The sequence below is a fragment of the Poecilia reticulata genome, chromosome 4 (assembly GCF_904066995.2).
Source record: "Poecilia reticulata chromosome 4, P_reticulata-male-v2, whole genome shotgun sequence".
Lineage (NCBI taxonomy): Eukaryota > Metazoa > Chordata > Actinopteri > Cyprinodontiformes > Poeciliidae > Poecilia > Poecilia reticulata.
The window spans coordinates 5097752-5115733 of record NC_088833.1 but is presented as its reverse complement, the minus strand read 5'-3'; the positions used below and the strand labels follow the sequence as shown (position 1 = coordinate 5115733).

The following is a 17982-nucleotide window of genomic DNA, read 5'->3' as shown; positions in this document are numbered from 1 at the left end:
AAGAGGCAACAAAAAAGTTGTGTTTGAGTAGATACCGTGATGAATTGCAACATTCAAACCGGTCGCCCATGAAATTGCTCTCCCATCTTTAATTGCAAAGAAAACCCACAAACAGTGGGCTGCTGTTTTGAAAGCCACTTTCAGATTTGATCTTTATCATACCTTATGTCACTGAATCACCAAGATCAAGGAAACATTTTAGTAGAAGCAGATTGATGGTAAATTTCTCAAGTGCCCAATCTGTCACAGAGAAGAAACCAAGGAATCATGTGGGTGGACCTTTTTGTTTTTTCGCCTGAGACCAACACCTCCCTGTTACACTGAAAACTAAACGTTAAGCTGATTTTCAGCTCAAATCACTGAATAAGGAAAATGAGGATAAAAATCATCTAATTTGTCAATTAGGCTCAAACTCACAGTTTGAGAAAAATATAATGTTCTGCTAACTGTTTACACTCAAACTAAGAGAAAACAGCTGCACTCTTAACACAAAATTAAAAAGAAATGCATCATATTTCCACATTTGTTCAGTTTAACTTGGTATTCCTCCAGATGATATGGTTACCTCCCGCTTGTGTTTTTCTACTCTAGCATTCAGAAAGGAAATCCCCAGAGACGGAGCAGGCAAAGACAAATCTGGTGTCTTTCCAACCAAAAGGGCACATGTCACTCTGCTTCTCATTGAACTTTACTAGCAATCGATGGCAGAGCAAATCAAAATGGAGGCTTGGCTGGACGAGTTGATGATCCTGCATGACTGCAGCTTTTAACACAGAAACCCGTTTTTAGATTGCTCAAAAGGCTATTTTACTCTGTGGGTTAAACCACACAATATCTTCAGTCTGCATCATGTGAGAGAACCTCTACTTGTAAATCCTGTTACATTCTTCCCCTAGATTTTACATCTTCTGTTCGTATCATTGCCCTCAACACAGATTTGGTACTTCATGAATATGAGTTTCCTTTAACCCTGCAGCCTGAATTTTCTTCCTCATTTAAAAGTCACAATGGATAAAAACAGTTAAAATGCAAATGCATAAACAGAAGTAACCTAATGTGCAGAGAGCAGTGAGAACAACTACCTAAAATGAAGCTTTGAGGATTTTTTTCCTTTCACAGTTACTATTTCCAACTCTCTTAACTTTATTACGCAGCAACTGTGTGATCAGAAGTCAGGGACAGTGACAACGTTTACATGCAGCCTTATGGCATTAAATGAGGACATAAAAAAAAAACATTACAGAGAAATGTTTATCACCTTAACCTGAATAGGATTTTATTCAAACTAATGGAAAATAGAGAGTTTATCAAAGCAGTCATCCACCAATGCGATATCTGCAGAGCACACATTTCCTTCTTTCATGTAAATTGGAAAAAAGAAATTTATGATTTTTAGAATGCTATATTACCATTTTTGTCAATAGAAAAGTCATTTATATTTGAGTGTTAGGGTCAGAAATAGTTGGCTTGGAGGCTGCAGCCAATGCCGGGTTCACACTGTGTGGTTATCAGCCGTCTAAAAAGAAATGAATAATTCTCTGGTTATGATCGGACGCCGAGGTCATCAGGGTGACAAAAATACTGACTGCTTTATTGGGCATTCTCGTAACCAAACACCAACAACCAACATCAATCAGTATCAGAAATGTTCTGTAAAAGCCACTGCCACTGACAGACGTCTGATTATTGTCCACTTTTTAAAGCCTAAGTGTCCACTGCTGTCTACTGTTCCCCAGCCATCTCCTTTTTCATTTATCAAGCTGACTAACATCTTAAACTTTCAGTACTTTTGCTGTTGGACTCATATCTCTGTTGGGTCTGTCATGATGCAGTTGCAGAAAAAACAAATAAAAAAATCCAAACATGAAGTCATGTTTCTTCTGCAGCACAACAGAGGTTACTGCTGATGTTTTATTAAATAGAGCCTACACAGTGTTACATATTATAGTCCATCCCAAAACAAATACAGCTGTTGGTTCAAGCAAAGCTTTACATTTACTTACATTGTTTTCAGTAATCATTCTGACTACACATCCTATATTTCTGTCTGATTCACCTAAAGCAGCCGGGCTGTTAGCATTTTGTGAATAAGTCTGTCGCAGTAATCAAGAAATAAATGAATCGCCTGATAAATTAAAATGACTTCAATAATTTCCATTTGCATGATTTATTATTTTTCTCTTTTTCCAGCAAGAGCCGCAGGACAAAAGTCTTCAGTCTAGTGCGCTAATTTTGTTTATAATTCATTATATTTGATGTTTTTGTTGCTTTGTTTATTTATTTTGGCTATTAAAAAAAAATCTTCCAGTTCCAGTGTTAAATATTGATTGGAATTTAAAGTTTATAGATCTTTGTTAATGTGTTCCTGCATTGTAATGCCATTAACATTACATCATTTGAAAATTGTCTCAAAACAACAGTATTATCGTTTATTGTAATCATTTCTGGGACAATTTCTGGCTAAATTAATTATGGTGACAAGGCCAGAATGTGAACATCTTGGGACATAAGCAACCCCCTTCGGATATTGACAAATCAACCACTGTACACCGTATAGGAAGGACTGGGGCATCTTCTTGCATATTAAAAATAACCTAATACTGTTAAGCCTCTGAAGAAAAAGCAGTTAAAGACCCAAGCAAAAGACTAGATGGAAAGTGCAGAGTGGATCTTGCTCTCTTGCATAATCAGTTGGTAGTCTCCTCATGCAGGCGCTGCTTATACGAGCACATACTGTATCATTGCTGAACATGCCTGCTCTAGTGGTTTACATGTTGGCTTTGAAAGAAGCTCAGTTTTACAGCTCATCATTGATCTTTTTTACAAAGGCCTTGAGTTTGCCTCAGTGGGACGCTCAGGGCTGTACCAGCCTCAGGTTAACTTCTGTCCCTTATCCTGCCTTAACCCTGACATAAATCACAGGCACGTCAAACTCGGCTTCAAACTGTTTTATAAGGTGAATATGGTCTTGTTGGATACGCACCCAAAATCTTTCATTATTTTCCAGACACATTTTTTGTCACAATAACTAAACATTATTCAAATCAAGACAATAATCTCTACTCTAAAAGGTACAGAAAAAGCAAGTCATGGCAGGATTTATTTTCAACATGCATTCAAGATGATCATTGCTAAAATGCCTGAGAACATGCTGTGGCTCTACACCTTTATTTAATGGCACATCATAAAAAAATCTATAATTCATCAGCTCTATTAAGGAATTGATGGTCTCGCAATTCCAAGAACAGAGGGAGGAAATATCTTAATACATCAAGTAAGTCATTAAGTTCCTTTGAAGTGACTTTGGGATATAGTTAGATGAAAATACATTAAGCTGATTTTGGGGGTTGAAAAGTCCATTATAAACCAACAACTCAATGCCTTTTTTTTTTACTTAGACAAACACCTTGGTTCCTATGTCAATAGTCCCACAAATAACTTCTGTTCTCTAAGATCAAAGCAAAGAGATAATTCATCTCTGTGCAGGATCTGGGCAAAGTTCATAATTTCACTTGAAGAACACAAAGCCAAGCTGTTGACAATGATTAACAAAAAAAAAAAAAGTCTGTTTTTCATGAAACCTTGTAACAAACCGACTCCAAGCAATGGGGTATTAATGTTTGCACATGTTCAGACACAGCTGTGTCCTAATTCCATGTGAAGAACAAGTACAGGCAGTCCTGAACACTGCACTGCTTATCTAAACTGGGAACTGGCCACAGCAAACAATGGAGACAAGTCTTGGAATATGTTGGCGTTAAAGTTGTGAGCAGCTGAAATGTTGAAACCCATCACAAATGGTTAAAGGTAATCCTGACAGCGCTTGGATGCATCGCTGCAAAGCAAACGTGCTTTAAAAAGCCGCCAAACACTTTATATGAAAGCATAACCTATCATTGGTCACCAAAATACATAATCTCAATTCCAGACTAAAAGCCTTCATCGTCACTTTAACGCAAACATGCATTTGCAACCATACCAGCACATTAAGCAGCTAACTTTGTTTCATCTCCCAGTGATATTTAAAACACCATGTGTGCAGAAATAAATATCCAATATTAATTTTGCTAAATTGTACTTGTGATTTGCACAAGCATGTGTTCTGTCATTATATGTGTCCCTGGCTTGATATGTTTCCTGCCTACTGCAATAAGGGTAAGTAACCAAACCAGTGCACAAAAATCATGCGCATATTATTATGAGAGAGCTGATGATTTGTGCATTCATATGCAATGCAAACCAAACTGGCGTCATGTGTGTCATATGTGAAACGCGGCAGGGCTGAGGGTGGCTGCACTGAGCTTTCCGATCAATATCTGTGCCGTCAGTGAGGCTGGAGGACCATCATCACCAGTGAGCCAAGTAAAGTGACTCTGATGTGGAATGACAGGGAGCTTTCACAGAATCTGTCCTACCATTCCCCTCATTGCCAAACACTCATACATGAATACCCCAAACTGCAGCTTCCCCTCACTAGGCAACCATGTGCAGTCACACAATGTATTTATTTGTTTCCTTTGTTTTCCAGTCATTTCATTTTTTTTTTTTTTTTGGACATATCTGTGGAGACGCCGTGTTTCGCTCAAAGCCATGTGTTCCAACTTAGGTCAAATTTTGTAAGTTATGAGGCAACACTGCACTGGATGCCTTCAAATGCAAAGTATCTACAATAAAAGAAAGCAAGCACTTTGAACTTGCAATTAACTAGAAATAAAATATACAGGGAAAAAATGCATTAACACCCGATACAAAATGTAATATGTTTTATATGGATGTTGTCTTGCAAAGTTATCAATACATCCTCATATTAACAGACTGCACTGTTTTTTATTGTTGTTTTATATCTATAATTTAGGATGTTGTGCACAGAGTTGCAGATTTTAGAGAGATTAAGGGTTTAGTTCATATTTAACCGTCATCACCATCACACATGGGCGCTTTATGTGTTGAGTAATCTGCTCTAATGTTGATCACCTTTGTCAGTGCATCATTCAGCTCCCTGTGCTTCCCTGAAACCTATTACTTGCATCCCAACAGACAACAAGGAGAGGAGGGATTAGGCAAACCCATCCAAGCCCACATCAAACTTTTTTTTTTTTTCCAATTGTATTATTTTGGGCACGTTGAATCATACTGACACATCCCTTACCTCTCTCCTCCTGCTCTCCGCCCCGGGTCTGGTGATGAGCGCCGTCTCGCCGCACACCACTGCCGCGTCCTCCACGAACACGCAGTCCGGGAGCGACTCGTCCGCGGGCAGCTCCACCACCTCCAGCCCGAGCCTCGTCCGCAACACCTCGACGTACGCCTCGTGTTCCGTCCGCGCCCTTGTCAGGTCCACCTCCGCCTGGCTGGTCCTGAGCGCCTCTTTGGCCAGGGACGCGGGGATTCCCCGGACAACCGCATGGGTGTAGTGACCAAAACCTGCCATCAAACCAGCCATGTTTTCGCTTTCCTCTTTTTCTCCCTCTTTCTTTCTTGGCACGCACAAATCTGGGGGAAAAGGAGTGGGGGAAAAAAAAAAAAAAAACACCCTAAGAGACAATTCAGCGAATGAATAAGAAAAAAAAATGCCACCCTGTTGACGCAATGCTGCCTGTCTTGCTTATTTTCTGTCAGTTTGTTGGGTTTTTATTCTTTATTTACAACAGCCTGCAACACACAGTGTCAGTCAGCCGAGCTCCAGTCTCTGGGCGAGCGACAGCTTTCGGTGACGCGCGCCGATCATCACGTGAAGCGCTACGAGGCTGTCAGCCCTCAGAGGCGATCAGTCCAACAAGTGACAGAAACACACAAAGCTGATGGATTAATCAGTTTCACACCGTCTCTGCACAGCAGAGCCTTCAAATCAAAGGACTGCTGGAATAAAAAGCCTTTTTTTTTTTTTTTTTCTCTCAAATTGTCCCTGTGTCAGTGTGTGGTATTACCCACAACCAGTGTTAACATATTTACAAAAATGAAGTAGTTTGTGAAATTAATAATTACTTTTGTTTCAATTATTTGCAAAAAGAAAATATGCAACGTTAACCAAGCTTTACCAGTTAGTCAAACAGTAACTCTTGGAAATGAACAAAGAAGCAGAGCTGTAGCTTAGCCCAAATATATTTTTATACCAGTATTTGTAATCTTTTCAATACATCAACTTGTTTCTTCTGACTGATGTTTAAGGATTATTTAGATTTCCACAGCCAAAGTCCTGATTTGAATCCAACTCGGATTCTCTGGAGAGAGTTAAAGTTAAAGATTAGGGTGATGACACGGAGGCCTCAGACCTTAAAGATTGGTCCTTTAATTGCTGCAACACAATTAAGGATTTTTCTGTTGATTATTCAGAAGGATTAAAAAAAGATCCCCCCCCCCACCCCCCCAAACAAAAATCTAACTCTCCCCTTGTTTTTAATTACATTTGTAGCTGCTCCCCAGCACTTAAATTGATTTGCGCTCAACGGGTGATTTTCAAGGTTTGTTTATTTTTCTTTGATGTGGATCATCGATCACCGGAATCACCTTGATTACCTCAGTCACCGTGAAAACTAAACAGGTATACAAATATTAGAACATAATATTTGTATATTATACAAATATATATTCTTGTATATAAGAATACACACTAAACAACAAAATAAAACGTACCTCGCTGCTTTCACCGGGGAACGCTAAGTGTTGATAGTGCCAAGCACCTTTGACAGTTCATTCAAGTCGTTCATTGGTACAATGATTCTGCCAGCTTTTATAGGGCATGCCCTCATTTAGCTACGGCAGCCCGTGAGGTACATAACACGCAAAAACTTTACAAAGTGCAAATACAGTTAAACAAAACAAAATAAAAACCACCAGTGCTAATCAAAACAGACAAATATTATTAAACAATCTGCAACATCCTTTAAATAATATTCAAATAGCCTACCAATTTGAATAATTTAGGCAACTTAATTTAAATGATTCATTATCCATTACAACATTTTTTAATCCTTATTGTCTTTTTACATTGTTTAGTTATCTTCTGAGACGCCTGAAGTTTGTTTCTGATAAGAAGCAAACTTATCAGCCACAAGGTTTGTTTCTCATCAGAAACAAGCTTTTTGTTTTATTTTGTCATCTTACTATCACTTCAGTGTAAATTACTGTGCAATGTTGCACATATTTGTAAAGTAGAAGCAATCAATAAAAAAAAATCTATAAAAATGTGGATTCATGTGTATTTATTGTGCTTTACTCTGATACTCCTAATAATGTGGAAAAAAGTATAAGTATAACTTTTCAATGATTGGGGAAAATCAGAGAACACACAGTGACATCAAGACCAAGAAAAATCTCAAACAGGTCACGGGTAAAGTTGTCAAGAGGTTTAAAGAAGCATTAGGTCATAAAACAATTTCCCAAGCTTTTATTATCACACAGAGCAATGTCCATTCATCATACAGAAATGTAAAAAAGGATGACACAACTGAAAACCGACCAGATAAATGGACTAGCAATTATCGGGTCCATTTATCAGATAAATGGACCAGGTGGAGGTGGCATTATTTGAAGCCACCTCCAAATAATGGAGGTGTCTTCTCCATTATTTGGAGAAGCCACCTAGAGGCCAATGGTCACTGCAGGAGCTGCTGAAATGCTCCGCTCAGGTGGTCAGATCTCTATTTGGCATCAAAGGAATTGTTGAAAACAAGCCACATTAAGTCCCATTTTAATAAGAGGTCTTGTCTACAGCAGCTGGAACCAAATGGACACTTTTTGGCCTGGAAACACTGTACACCACCCTTTAGGACACCATTCTCAGTTTGAAATCAGGTGGTGGCAGCATCATGCTGTGGAGATTCTTTTGTTCAGTAGTTTGGGTGAACTTGGCCAGAGTTGATGGGAAGATGGATCAAGCTATTTCAACTCTTGAACAATACCTACATAAAGTATAACAACTACAGTAACCTTGAGCTTCAAGTGGAGATTCACCTTAATGAAGATGTTAATATAAAAGTTACATTTATCTTTGAAAAATGAATGACAACATCCACATGCATACCAACATGAAACAAGAAGTGCAAGTGCTAGAAAAACAGAAATATCCTTACTTGATTTCTGCAGCACTGATTTTCATTATTCCAGCCATGTTAAAAAAAAAATGCTTTTCAAAAGCAAGAAGATAAGAGCACAGCGCCATTCTTCAACCCAATGTTTAAAAGCTTTGCTCTTGGCAGAGTTCAAGCAAAAAACACACACGAACTTCAAGGGCAAAGAATATCAAAAGGGGCTTTCTGCTTGTGTGAAGTGTAGGGCAAGTATGGGAGGAATGGCGGGCGGGTGGGGGCTTCTATTCCCTACAGTGCCATCTAAGGAAGGTTCTGGGCCTGGCGAAGCCGTCTGAATGGATGGAATGTTTTGTTCAGACGTCCCAGAAGCACTTTTTTTCCACCGCAAGATCTCGGTTTGTCTTTTCTTGTTCCAGATTCACTCAATTATCCTCAACTGCGCTAAACATTCCAGCACATTCTGAGGAGCCCCACATTCCATTTTCCACTCCAGCCAGGATCGCCAAACACTGCCCACCCTCTTCCCACCCTCTTCCCAATACCAGCACCTGCCCCCTGCTCAGCCCCCCTTCTTTTCCATCATTCTTGGTTCTGAATGGATAATGCCTAAGTTTTTTTCCCCCTTTGAACAGAAGGGAGTTTTCTTACTTTTATTCCTCTATAACAGAGGATGGAGGGCTGATGGAGGTTTTAAATCCCTTCCTTTGCATCGTTTGTTACTTTCCAGAAGACAGACTAGCTTCAAGATGTTATTGTGTGAAAAAAGTTATTCTGTCTAAATTTTCATCAAACTCCAACACAGTTTTGACATACAAGTAACACAACACAAATCAATCATTTTCAATGATTGCGCCAGAGCAACTGGGAAATAAATCAATATTCAATTAACATCAGTCCTACTTTATGAAGACACATTTAAAGTCGTGTTACTATTAAAGTTGTTCTGCCACCAAAAAGCTGTCAAGAATAAAATCAGGTGAATTAGAGGTTCGGATTTATCAGTCTCTTAAGATAAAATGCAAAGAACAAAAATGTGAGCTTTCCTTTTTGATTGACATAATTGTAAACGTTTTATTTTTTGTTGTTTTTTCAGCTGAGAAAATGCAAAAAAAGTTGAAGGAAGGGCTGCACAGTGGTGCAGTTGGTAGAGCTGTTGCCTTGCAGCAAGAAGGTTCTGGGTTCGATTCCCGGCCCCGGTCTTTCTGCATGGAGTTTGCATGTTCTCCCTGTGCATGTGTGGGTTTTCTCTGGGTACTCTGGTTTCCTCCCACAGTCCAAAAACGTGACTGTCAGGTTAATTGGCCTCTCCAAATTGCCCCTAGTTGTGTGTGTGTGTGTGTGTGTGTGTGTGTGTGCATGGTTGTTTGTCCTGTGTGTCTCTGTGTTGCCCTGCGACAGACTGACGACCTGTCCAGGGTGACCCCGCCTCTCGCCTGGAACGTTGGCTGGAGATCGGCACCAGCAAACCCTCCTGACCCCACTAAGGGACAAGGGTGTAAAGAAAATGGATGGATGGATGAAGTTGAAGGGATATGAATTCTTTTGCAAGGTGGCGGCCTACTTACAAGGTGTGGATTTGTTAATGTTAGGGGCCGATCTGCTTGAGTTCTTGACAAATGGAAAGCATCACCACGATGCTGAATTTGGGTATTTAGCATCACAGCTGACAGCACACATTCCTCACAGTGGGGCAATATGTGCTTTCCACACTGAAGCAAACCTGTCACCAAAGACTGAACAGGATTTTTCAATGCTGCAAACCTCATCTGGCACATTTTTTAAAAAAGAGTTACAGTAGTGATGGTGGTTTGGGTGAAGCAACATTTTAAATGTGCTTATTTTGTGACAGGGAACATTTTAGCAGTACCATATGTCAGGACGGTACAGTAACTTAAACACACCCAAACATAATTACATTTTCTTTTCTACATCCAAGCAGAAAATCTGGACCTGTCACTTTAGGAATACGTAAGAATTTACTTTTAAAAATGTCAACAATTTGACAAAATATATAGTAGGAAAAGCTGGGAAAAGTGATTTTTTTCTGCTTTAAACTCCACCAACATAATACAAGAAGAAAACATACATAATATGTGCTAGATGGTGTATGATTCAATGTTTTATTAAGCTGTTTTGGTTTTATTTGCTCCTGTAATTCATATTTTCTGTCAGCTTTTTAAAAATGTAATTCTATTTCTTTGAGAAGCAAAACACTTTCTACTTCACTTATTCCCACACCTGCCTTTTGTTAGGGACCAGGCATCTTTTGTCATCCCACAGTGTTTCTGAGGTAGGCAGGGTTGCACCAGGAACCAGGAAGAACCAGGAAGAACCAGGAAGAACCAGGAAGCCTTAATGATTCCTGGTTTTCCAATCACGTGACTGATTTTAGAGCTATAGGACAAAAATGTCCTATAGTTCAGTCACATCTAAAATGTGACTGATTTTAGAGCTATAAGACAAAAATGTTGTCCTAATTGAGAAGCAGAGAAAACTGACCTGACCCGCAGGCATGATTAAAGCTGAGCATGAGCAGCTATCTCTGGAGTTTATATTTGATTACTGCCTGTACAATCAGCTGTAAAATGATAAAAAAAGACAGGATATGCATCTGATCTGACCTGCAGGCATCGCGCTCTTTATCCCACTTTTTGTAGAAATGCCCATTCTTTTCAACTTAGTCATCACTTCTCTGAGATTTTTATGCATATTTTTCACTTTGATTATTTTGACAGTCAGTCAGGGTATGTAATGCTTTTGTAATAAAACTCATTATCTGCTCTCTGTCCTCTCAGTGCCACACAGCCATATGACAAGGTAACACATGTATTGTGTAATATGCTTTTGTAAATAGTCTTTCATTTTTTACTGGTATTTATTGTTGAAGTAATCAGTTTTTATGGCCCCTGTAAAAACAAGATATCAACAGGGATCGTCTTAGATTGCATCCTAATCCTTTCCTGTGAAACTGTATGACAAACAGATTCAGTAAAAATGCTCTGTACACATTAGCTTCTGCCTTCTGTCAGTGTTTAAAGATCTGCCTTTCTTCAGCGCTTGACTCTGCTTTGATTGTTGGATTCACTCTGGCAGCCATTCTTAAGAGAGACGACCATAACTTTTTGGACTTCCGGCTGTTCCATGTCCTGACACTGAAAGGAAGTGTTGCTCATGCACAAAGTATTCTGCTTATGATATTTAATCCTGAAAACGCCACAGTGGAATCTATTGTCCAAACATGTGACACCGTCCTGTTCTGTTTCTCTGAACGCAGAGGCCGGCGGGTTGCTGGCCACAGACTTCCTCAGCATTGATTATGAGAGCTGCTGTCTTCTGATGTGACAACAGGTTTCCATTACACTGAGATATAAGGAGTCACGCAACGTCTTGGATTGGGATGAAGAGTGAATTTTCTTAAATGTCTCCTTTGGAGACAGAGAAACTGCAGGGATAGACACATTGAAGAACATTTAGAAATATTTAAAGATGGTCTTTATGAAGGTTCTCAAAAAGCCTGAATGGAAACTATTTTGCAAGTGGGACAAAGAAACACGCGTTGGCCTTCTGGGATGTTTCCTGAATGTTATTTTTCCTTTGACGTACAATGAAAACACTGTTTCCTGTCACATTAACAAAGGGCCAGAAGCACAAACACATAAAATCATTCACGCCTCTTAAAATGTTTTCCTATTTTGTCACATTAAGAAGCAGGTCAAAGTTGTTGGAAAGACCAAACAATCTCAACATACGTTGATTCAGAAAGACACCCTGTTTGAGATGGTCCTCTCACTTCACAATGATGGAATACTTTGCTGGTCCAACTCACAATTAAAAAAAAAAAAAAAAAATATATATATATATATATATATATATATATATATATATATATATCAGGAGTATCTACTTTTGCAAAGTGCTGTGAAATACTTTGCATAACAACTGCGTTGCATTCCAGGACAGCACACATGTGCTCCAAAAGACACACCCCCTACCCTAACGGACTGCGTACACTCACACACACACACTCTCTCTCTCGCACACTCATAAGGCTGTTCATTGAGTGCAAACAGACATCAGCAGAGGGTTTACAGTGCAACCACGAAGATAGTCCCAAAATAAAAAACACATCATCCTCCAAACTCATCCCGTCACATCACCATCTAGTGTCCTCAACTGGAAGTATGAAAAGTGAAAGGAAAGGAAAATCCAGCCGAAGAGGGGGGAAGGTTTCAATACTTTATTTTAACAAGTCAAGATAGTATTGAATAATTTTGATAATTAAAAAAAAAAAAAAGATCAGACACATGTAAAGGAAAAGCTACTAATATATACTTAATATTGAACAGAGTTAAAAAAAAAAAAAAAAAAACCTAACAAACAAAAAAACAAATCCAAACTCACCAGTGAGGCTCATCAGCCGTCTTGGTCGGAGCTGCATTTGAAGTCATTTAAAACAAATATAAAAGACTCTATCAAGACAGAAATGATAAAAGCTCATATTCTTATAAACGTTTTGGGAGTCTACCAGCTGTTTAAAGCATCATCTTGTTGCGTCTTTACGCACAGCTTCCCCATCTGGTTGAAAACTATCAATAAATCGGAATCGTTTCATGTAGCAGGGTCTTACTGAAACCCCCGAGGTAAAGGCAGTATTTTTCTGTACTCCCCACCACCAACATCATGTGGAAAGATATGGACACACAAAAGGACCAGATTTCTTCCCCACCCAGCAAAAAGTAGACAGTTTGTGTGAAAAGTCAGGAGAACCAAGGAATGAGTACAAAAAAAAAAAAAAAAAGAATCCCCCTGCGTGGGGAACATATTTTACCAGCATTTAAGCTGTCAGGAATGCCGGCCAAAAAGGGAGAAATATGTTAATAATGTAGGCTACTGCCATACCAAATATGGCAATATTGTTACGTCTTAGCTCTTGGTGCGCATCTGGAAACGCTTAGACTTCTCTGAATAAAGGCACCGGAGAGCCAGAAATAGACGCTGTTAAACGTATTTCTGCCCACACCTTTAACACTAACACAGAGAAAAACACCTTTTTTACTTTAGACATGGTTTGCAACATATGATAAATATGAACGGATTCGATCTGCATAAGCCATACCACGGGATTAATCACTAATAGTGGCCAAATTAAAGTGAAACTAACACTTTCTTTTCACCCAGCTGCAGATTTGTTCAGATTTGAGTGGCACTTGTGTATATTGTTTCATACCGTCGTGTTTTTTTTTCTTAATTTAGAGAACTAAATATAAATATCAAAGTTTCACAGGATAATCACACATGCTCGGAAGTGTCTTAGGTCATCTGTTTGAGAAGAAAACTGCCGAGTTGATAGACGTGAAAAGCAAAAAGAGGAAGAAAATGAAAGAGGATAAACAAGTTGAGAAAATATGGAAAAGAGTATTCAGATGGGATCCAAGAAGAGGGAGAATCTATCTGAACAAGAAAAAAAGAGAAAGGTATAGACAGGGTGGAGCTTGGGATTGGATGGAAAATGCGCCGAGAAACATTCCTGGCATAGTTTGGCCGACTTTCAGCGGGGACGACGTCAGCTTCCCAGGAACCGATATAAGCGCGGAGGTGGCCAGACTTCAGCAGACAGCAACTGCTTTACTGAGAGCCTCATCTGCTCTAAACGAGCCTCTAACGCTACAAAGACTACCAGCAAACAAGAGAGACCAACGACCAGGACAGGGAATACTACCGGGCGCAGACTTTTCACAAGGATTCCTCTTTACGCGCAAAGGAAATTTGTCCAAGATGCTGATGTCTACCATCTCTACTTTTATCTTCCTCGTAAGCCTTCACGTGGTGAGTTTTTATTCGTTATTTTCATTTTAACAGATACTGTTCAGTTATTATGTTTGCGATAATAACTCCTTTGGATTTGAGGTCAAGATTTAAAGTCTAAGTCAAAATTTATTTTATTTTTTTTCTGTCAACCGCGCAGGTCCTCTCCTCATCCTCCTCTTGCCCCTCCATGTGTGACTGTCCTTCGGAGATGCCCAAGTGCGCGCCCGGCGTGAGTGTGGTCCTGGACGGCTGCGGGTGCTGCAAGGTCTGCGCCAGGCAGCTGAATGAGGACTGCAGTCTGACCGAGCCCTGTGATCACACCAAAGGGCTGGAGTGTAACTTTGGGGCCAGTTTTGCTGCTGCTACAACTCGAGGCATCTGTCGTGGTATGTATTCAGACTACACTTGCTCTTTGAATTAGCCTGCAGTCTGTTTTTCCCTCTCTGTAAATGAGAGGAGTAGGAGCTTGGTGATTTCAACACTATGGAATGCAAGTAGCCTAAACCTCAAAGCCCACTGTGGAGGGAGACTCCTCAGGCAGCCTGAATAATTTCTCAGTTGAACTGATCCTTATCTGGCAGCCATGTGATGTCTTTAGCAGACATCTTTGAGAAGAGCAGGAAAGAATAACATTCCTTTCTTTCTGTTTTTTTCCCCTCTTACAGCCAAATCAGAGGGCAGACCCTGTGAGTACAACAGCAGGATCTACCAGAATGGAGAGAGCTTCCAGCCCAACTGTAAACACCAATGCACATGCATTGATGGAGCAGTGGGATGCGTCCCGCTTTGTCCACAAGAGCTCTCCCTGCCCAACCTGGGCTGTGCCAATCCCAGGCTGGTGAAAGTTGCTGGCCAGTGCTGTGAAGAGTGGGTGTGCGATGATGGCAAGGAGACAGACATCTTAGAAAAGATCTTTGGCAAATACATGCTGAGTGAAGAGCTGGAGAAAGACCTCACCAAGAAGAATGAGCTCATTGAAATTTTCAAAGGAGGACTCAAGTCCCTACCTGGTAAGAAATATTTCAGTCTATCTTTTCTGAACAATTGTTGGTTCTAGCTTAACATTTGAAGCATATAATGATTTACTAATTTGGTTTACTTCTTTTGTTCTCAGCATTCAGAGCAGAGCCTGAAGTCCACAGGTTTGACAGTCAAAAGTGCATCGTCCAAACCACACCTTGGTCCCATTGCTCCAAAAGCTGTGGAACCGGCATCTCCACCAGAGTCACCAACAACAACAGCGAGTGCAAGCTGGTCAAAGAGTCACGAATCTGTGAAGTGCGCCCATGCACCCAGTCACCTTACTCCAGTCTGAAGGTAAGCTTGAGCCGACCACAATTGAATGATATAGAAATGTGCATGAAACAGAAAAAGATCTCACTGCTGGTTCTGCGCACGCAACTGATCTCCATCTATTTTGTTCTCCTCCCTCTGCAGAAAGGAAAGAAGTGCAGCAGAACCAAGAAGTCCAGTCAGCCAGTGAAGTTCAACTATGCTGGTTGCTCCAGCTTGAAGAAGTACCGGCCCAGATACTGTGGGGCCTGCGTGGATGGTCGCTGCTGCAGTCCGCACGACACCAGAACCATCCGCGTCAAGTTCCGCTGTGAGGACGGCGAGAACTTCCACAAGAACGTCATGATGATCGAGTCCTGCAAGTGCACTTACAACTGTCCACATGCCAACGAAGCCTCCTACCCTTTCTACCGCCTCTCCAATGACATCCACAAATTCAGAGACTGATTGGTGAAGAGGATCCAAACCCCTCAGTGAGAAATAGATCAGCTGCATCATTGGCAGCCAATGGCAGTCTAGATGACTGCAGGGGTGAAGGCAGACCATCAGCCAACTACCATCTTCTTGTTGTAACTAGATTCCCAAGGAATTGTGGACTTACATCATGAGGACTTAATGAAGTGCACTGTTTGCTGTGACTACATCAGCATTCTTAACATGAATCGCTTCATATTATTGGAGCTTTGAAAGTAGCTTCGTCATGGAGCAGGTTGTAATTACTAATTGTACATTTATGCTAGTTGCTGATATCAATTCACTGTGTATATTTTGATCCTTTCTCCAACATGACCCAGACTGTAGACTTGTGTGTGTATATGTTGATATGCACACTCGCAATTTCAATTAGCATACCATGGTATATCTTAAAGAACAAGACAACGAAATGTAACTTTGCGACTTGTCTAACAGGCGCGTGGTTTCATTCCTTCCTGACGTGGGCATTATTGTTCATGTTTTGTGGCAGCTATTGATGTCCCTTCATGAAAAAAAGACAAAGCGAAACATGTCAAAGGATGAATGTTTTTATTATTGTTATTAATATTATTTATCTAATAAATGTAGCTACTTTATTTGGATATTAGGTGTAATACTGGAATAAATTTGTAAAATGATTTAATTTTATATGCAACAATAAAACTGATTTATTTATGAAATATTGCACATGCCTCCTTTGGTTTGTTGAAAGTTTGCTGTAGGATGGTACAAACATTCCACGCCACCCCTTCAAAAACAAAACAAAACCACAATGCTCGTGGGTGCAGAAGTGGGGGAGGATATCCAAAGAGGAGGAACTCCTCAAGTTATGTCATTCTGTAAGGATTCTCAGGCAGACTATAAGCAGGGTCACTGTGCTTTTATATAACCCAACCTCAGAGTCTCCCTCCACTGACTTTCTGTGCTTTGGAATGCCATTCTGCAGAGAGCTAGCTTGCTTTCACTTGATCTGCCCAAGCCATTCACTTGACTGATTCTGAGAAGGGTTCAGAGGGAGATTAAGTCCATGGGTAGCAATGAGTGCAGTAGTATGCCAAGAATCTTAAGTGCTGCTCTCAATGTGCTGGGATTAGACACCATGCAACATGGACAAAGACTATAATTGTGTACAATAGCCTGTATCTAATGAATGCATTCCATGTTTTTTATTTCTCACACATAGCAGCGTAGTGCTACCAAATTGACCCAATTCATTAGCAGCTGCCTTTAAACATGAGTTAGCTTCATTGGTCTATAGAAGCTCTTAAACTGCAGGGGTCTGCTAAACAGTTGTAAACAGCCCTAAGGAGCAGACAAGGCTCAAGTCTCCCTTTTGGCTTTGGGTCAACTCACTCATTCATCTATTGGTACCCCGATTTTGTACCCACGTGCTGCTAGTCTATACCCATCCACTTGACCATTGCATATCAGTTTACTTTCTCCTGTTGTAAAGTATTTTCATGAGAGATTTAGAAAAATCTTAAGTATATTTTGGTTTAACTTTTCTCATCCACATTTGGGCTTGTTGCCCCTTGATCAAACTGAAGTTACAGGGAGTAACCTGCTACTTGTACATATCTATTTATTGGAGGAGGAAAAACATCTCTTTACAATAGACACGGATTATAGAAATTTTCTTTAAATTACTGTTTGTCAAAGCTGGCAGGAAATGTCACCCATTCCTTTCAGGTTTCAGATCAGCAGGCATTAGCAAATACTAAAGATGGGGAGAAAATGGGATTGCTATGTGCTTATACTACCACAGCACTATATATAACCACACACTGGATTTGTGTTCTTTATCATTTTATGGCCTCCAATATCCATGAAAACTGCATAATATAAACTTAATGATTAAAGAATACAACAACAAATCGCACAGAGGTGTTCTTATTTCTCCCCAGGTTTGATGTTTGTACCACCAGTGGGGTTTGAACTGGCGCACACAGAGTACAGCTCAGGGGCAACGACAGTGAAGGGTTTCTTTTCAGACGCAGGTAGAGGGAGCGGCTCAGGAATGCAGCAGTGGCTCAGAAAGCAGACATCCTGATGGGCGGCAGATGTTGGAAAATATTTCAGAGCAACATGTTCACTTTAGCTGGGAAAATTTTCCAAATTCGCCAAACACTCCCAAGAACTCTCTTGTGTAAACCAAAAGCAATTCATCGCTCTGCGACAGTTAAGAACTTGTCTAGCTGACACTGTATGGCATCCTTGTTATCTTTCCTGCAAGGCTGCTGGCAGTAAATCTTGATCAAGTGTGTTTAATAAGAGGCTGAGCAGGGCATAGCCTTTGATTGAGCTGAATGCCTCACAGGATGTACCAGCTGAGGTTTTACAGATTGCTTACATGAAAGGCTTCTGAGGTTTACCTAAT

The 17982-nt window shown here is 40.2% G+C and overlaps 2 protein-coding genes across 4 annotated transcripts in view; one reads left to right on the top strand and one right to left on the bottom strand.

Annotated features, from left to right (window-relative positions):
- LOC103463073 (N(G),N(G)-dimethylarginine dimethylaminohydrolase 1) overlaps nucleotides 1-17982 on the bottom strand; it is a 118669-nt gene that overhangs the window by 57795 nt on the left and 42892 nt on the right. The window contains exons 1-2 of one of the 3 annotated variants that reach the window (XM_081606050.1): nucleotides 12432-12729; nucleotides 5150-5493 (exon numbers count right to left, since the gene is read on the bottom strand). In XM_081606050.1, the coding sequence (XP_081462176.1) occupies nucleotides 5150-5493; nucleotides 12432-12468 (381 nt within the window). In that variant the 5' untranslated portion in view covers nucleotides 12469-12729. Of the gene's footprint in view, nucleotides 1-5149; nucleotides 5494-6633; nucleotides 6745-12431; nucleotides 12730-17982 lie in introns of those variants that run through there. The other 2 variants (XM_081606051.1, XM_081606049.1) reach the window with 2 other exon arrangements.
- Nucleotides 13518-16290, top strand: ccn1 (cellular communication network factor 1). The gene is made up of 5 exons (XM_008406205.3): nucleotides 13518-13856; nucleotides 13996-14224; nucleotides 14504-14848; nucleotides 14953-15155; nucleotides 15276-16290. Exons 1-5 carry the CDS (start codon nucleotides 13533-13535, stop codon nucleotides 15576-15578), a joined length of 1404 nt encoding a protein of 467 aa, XP_008404427.3. The 5' UTR covers nucleotides 13518-13532; the 3' UTR covers nucleotides 15579-16290.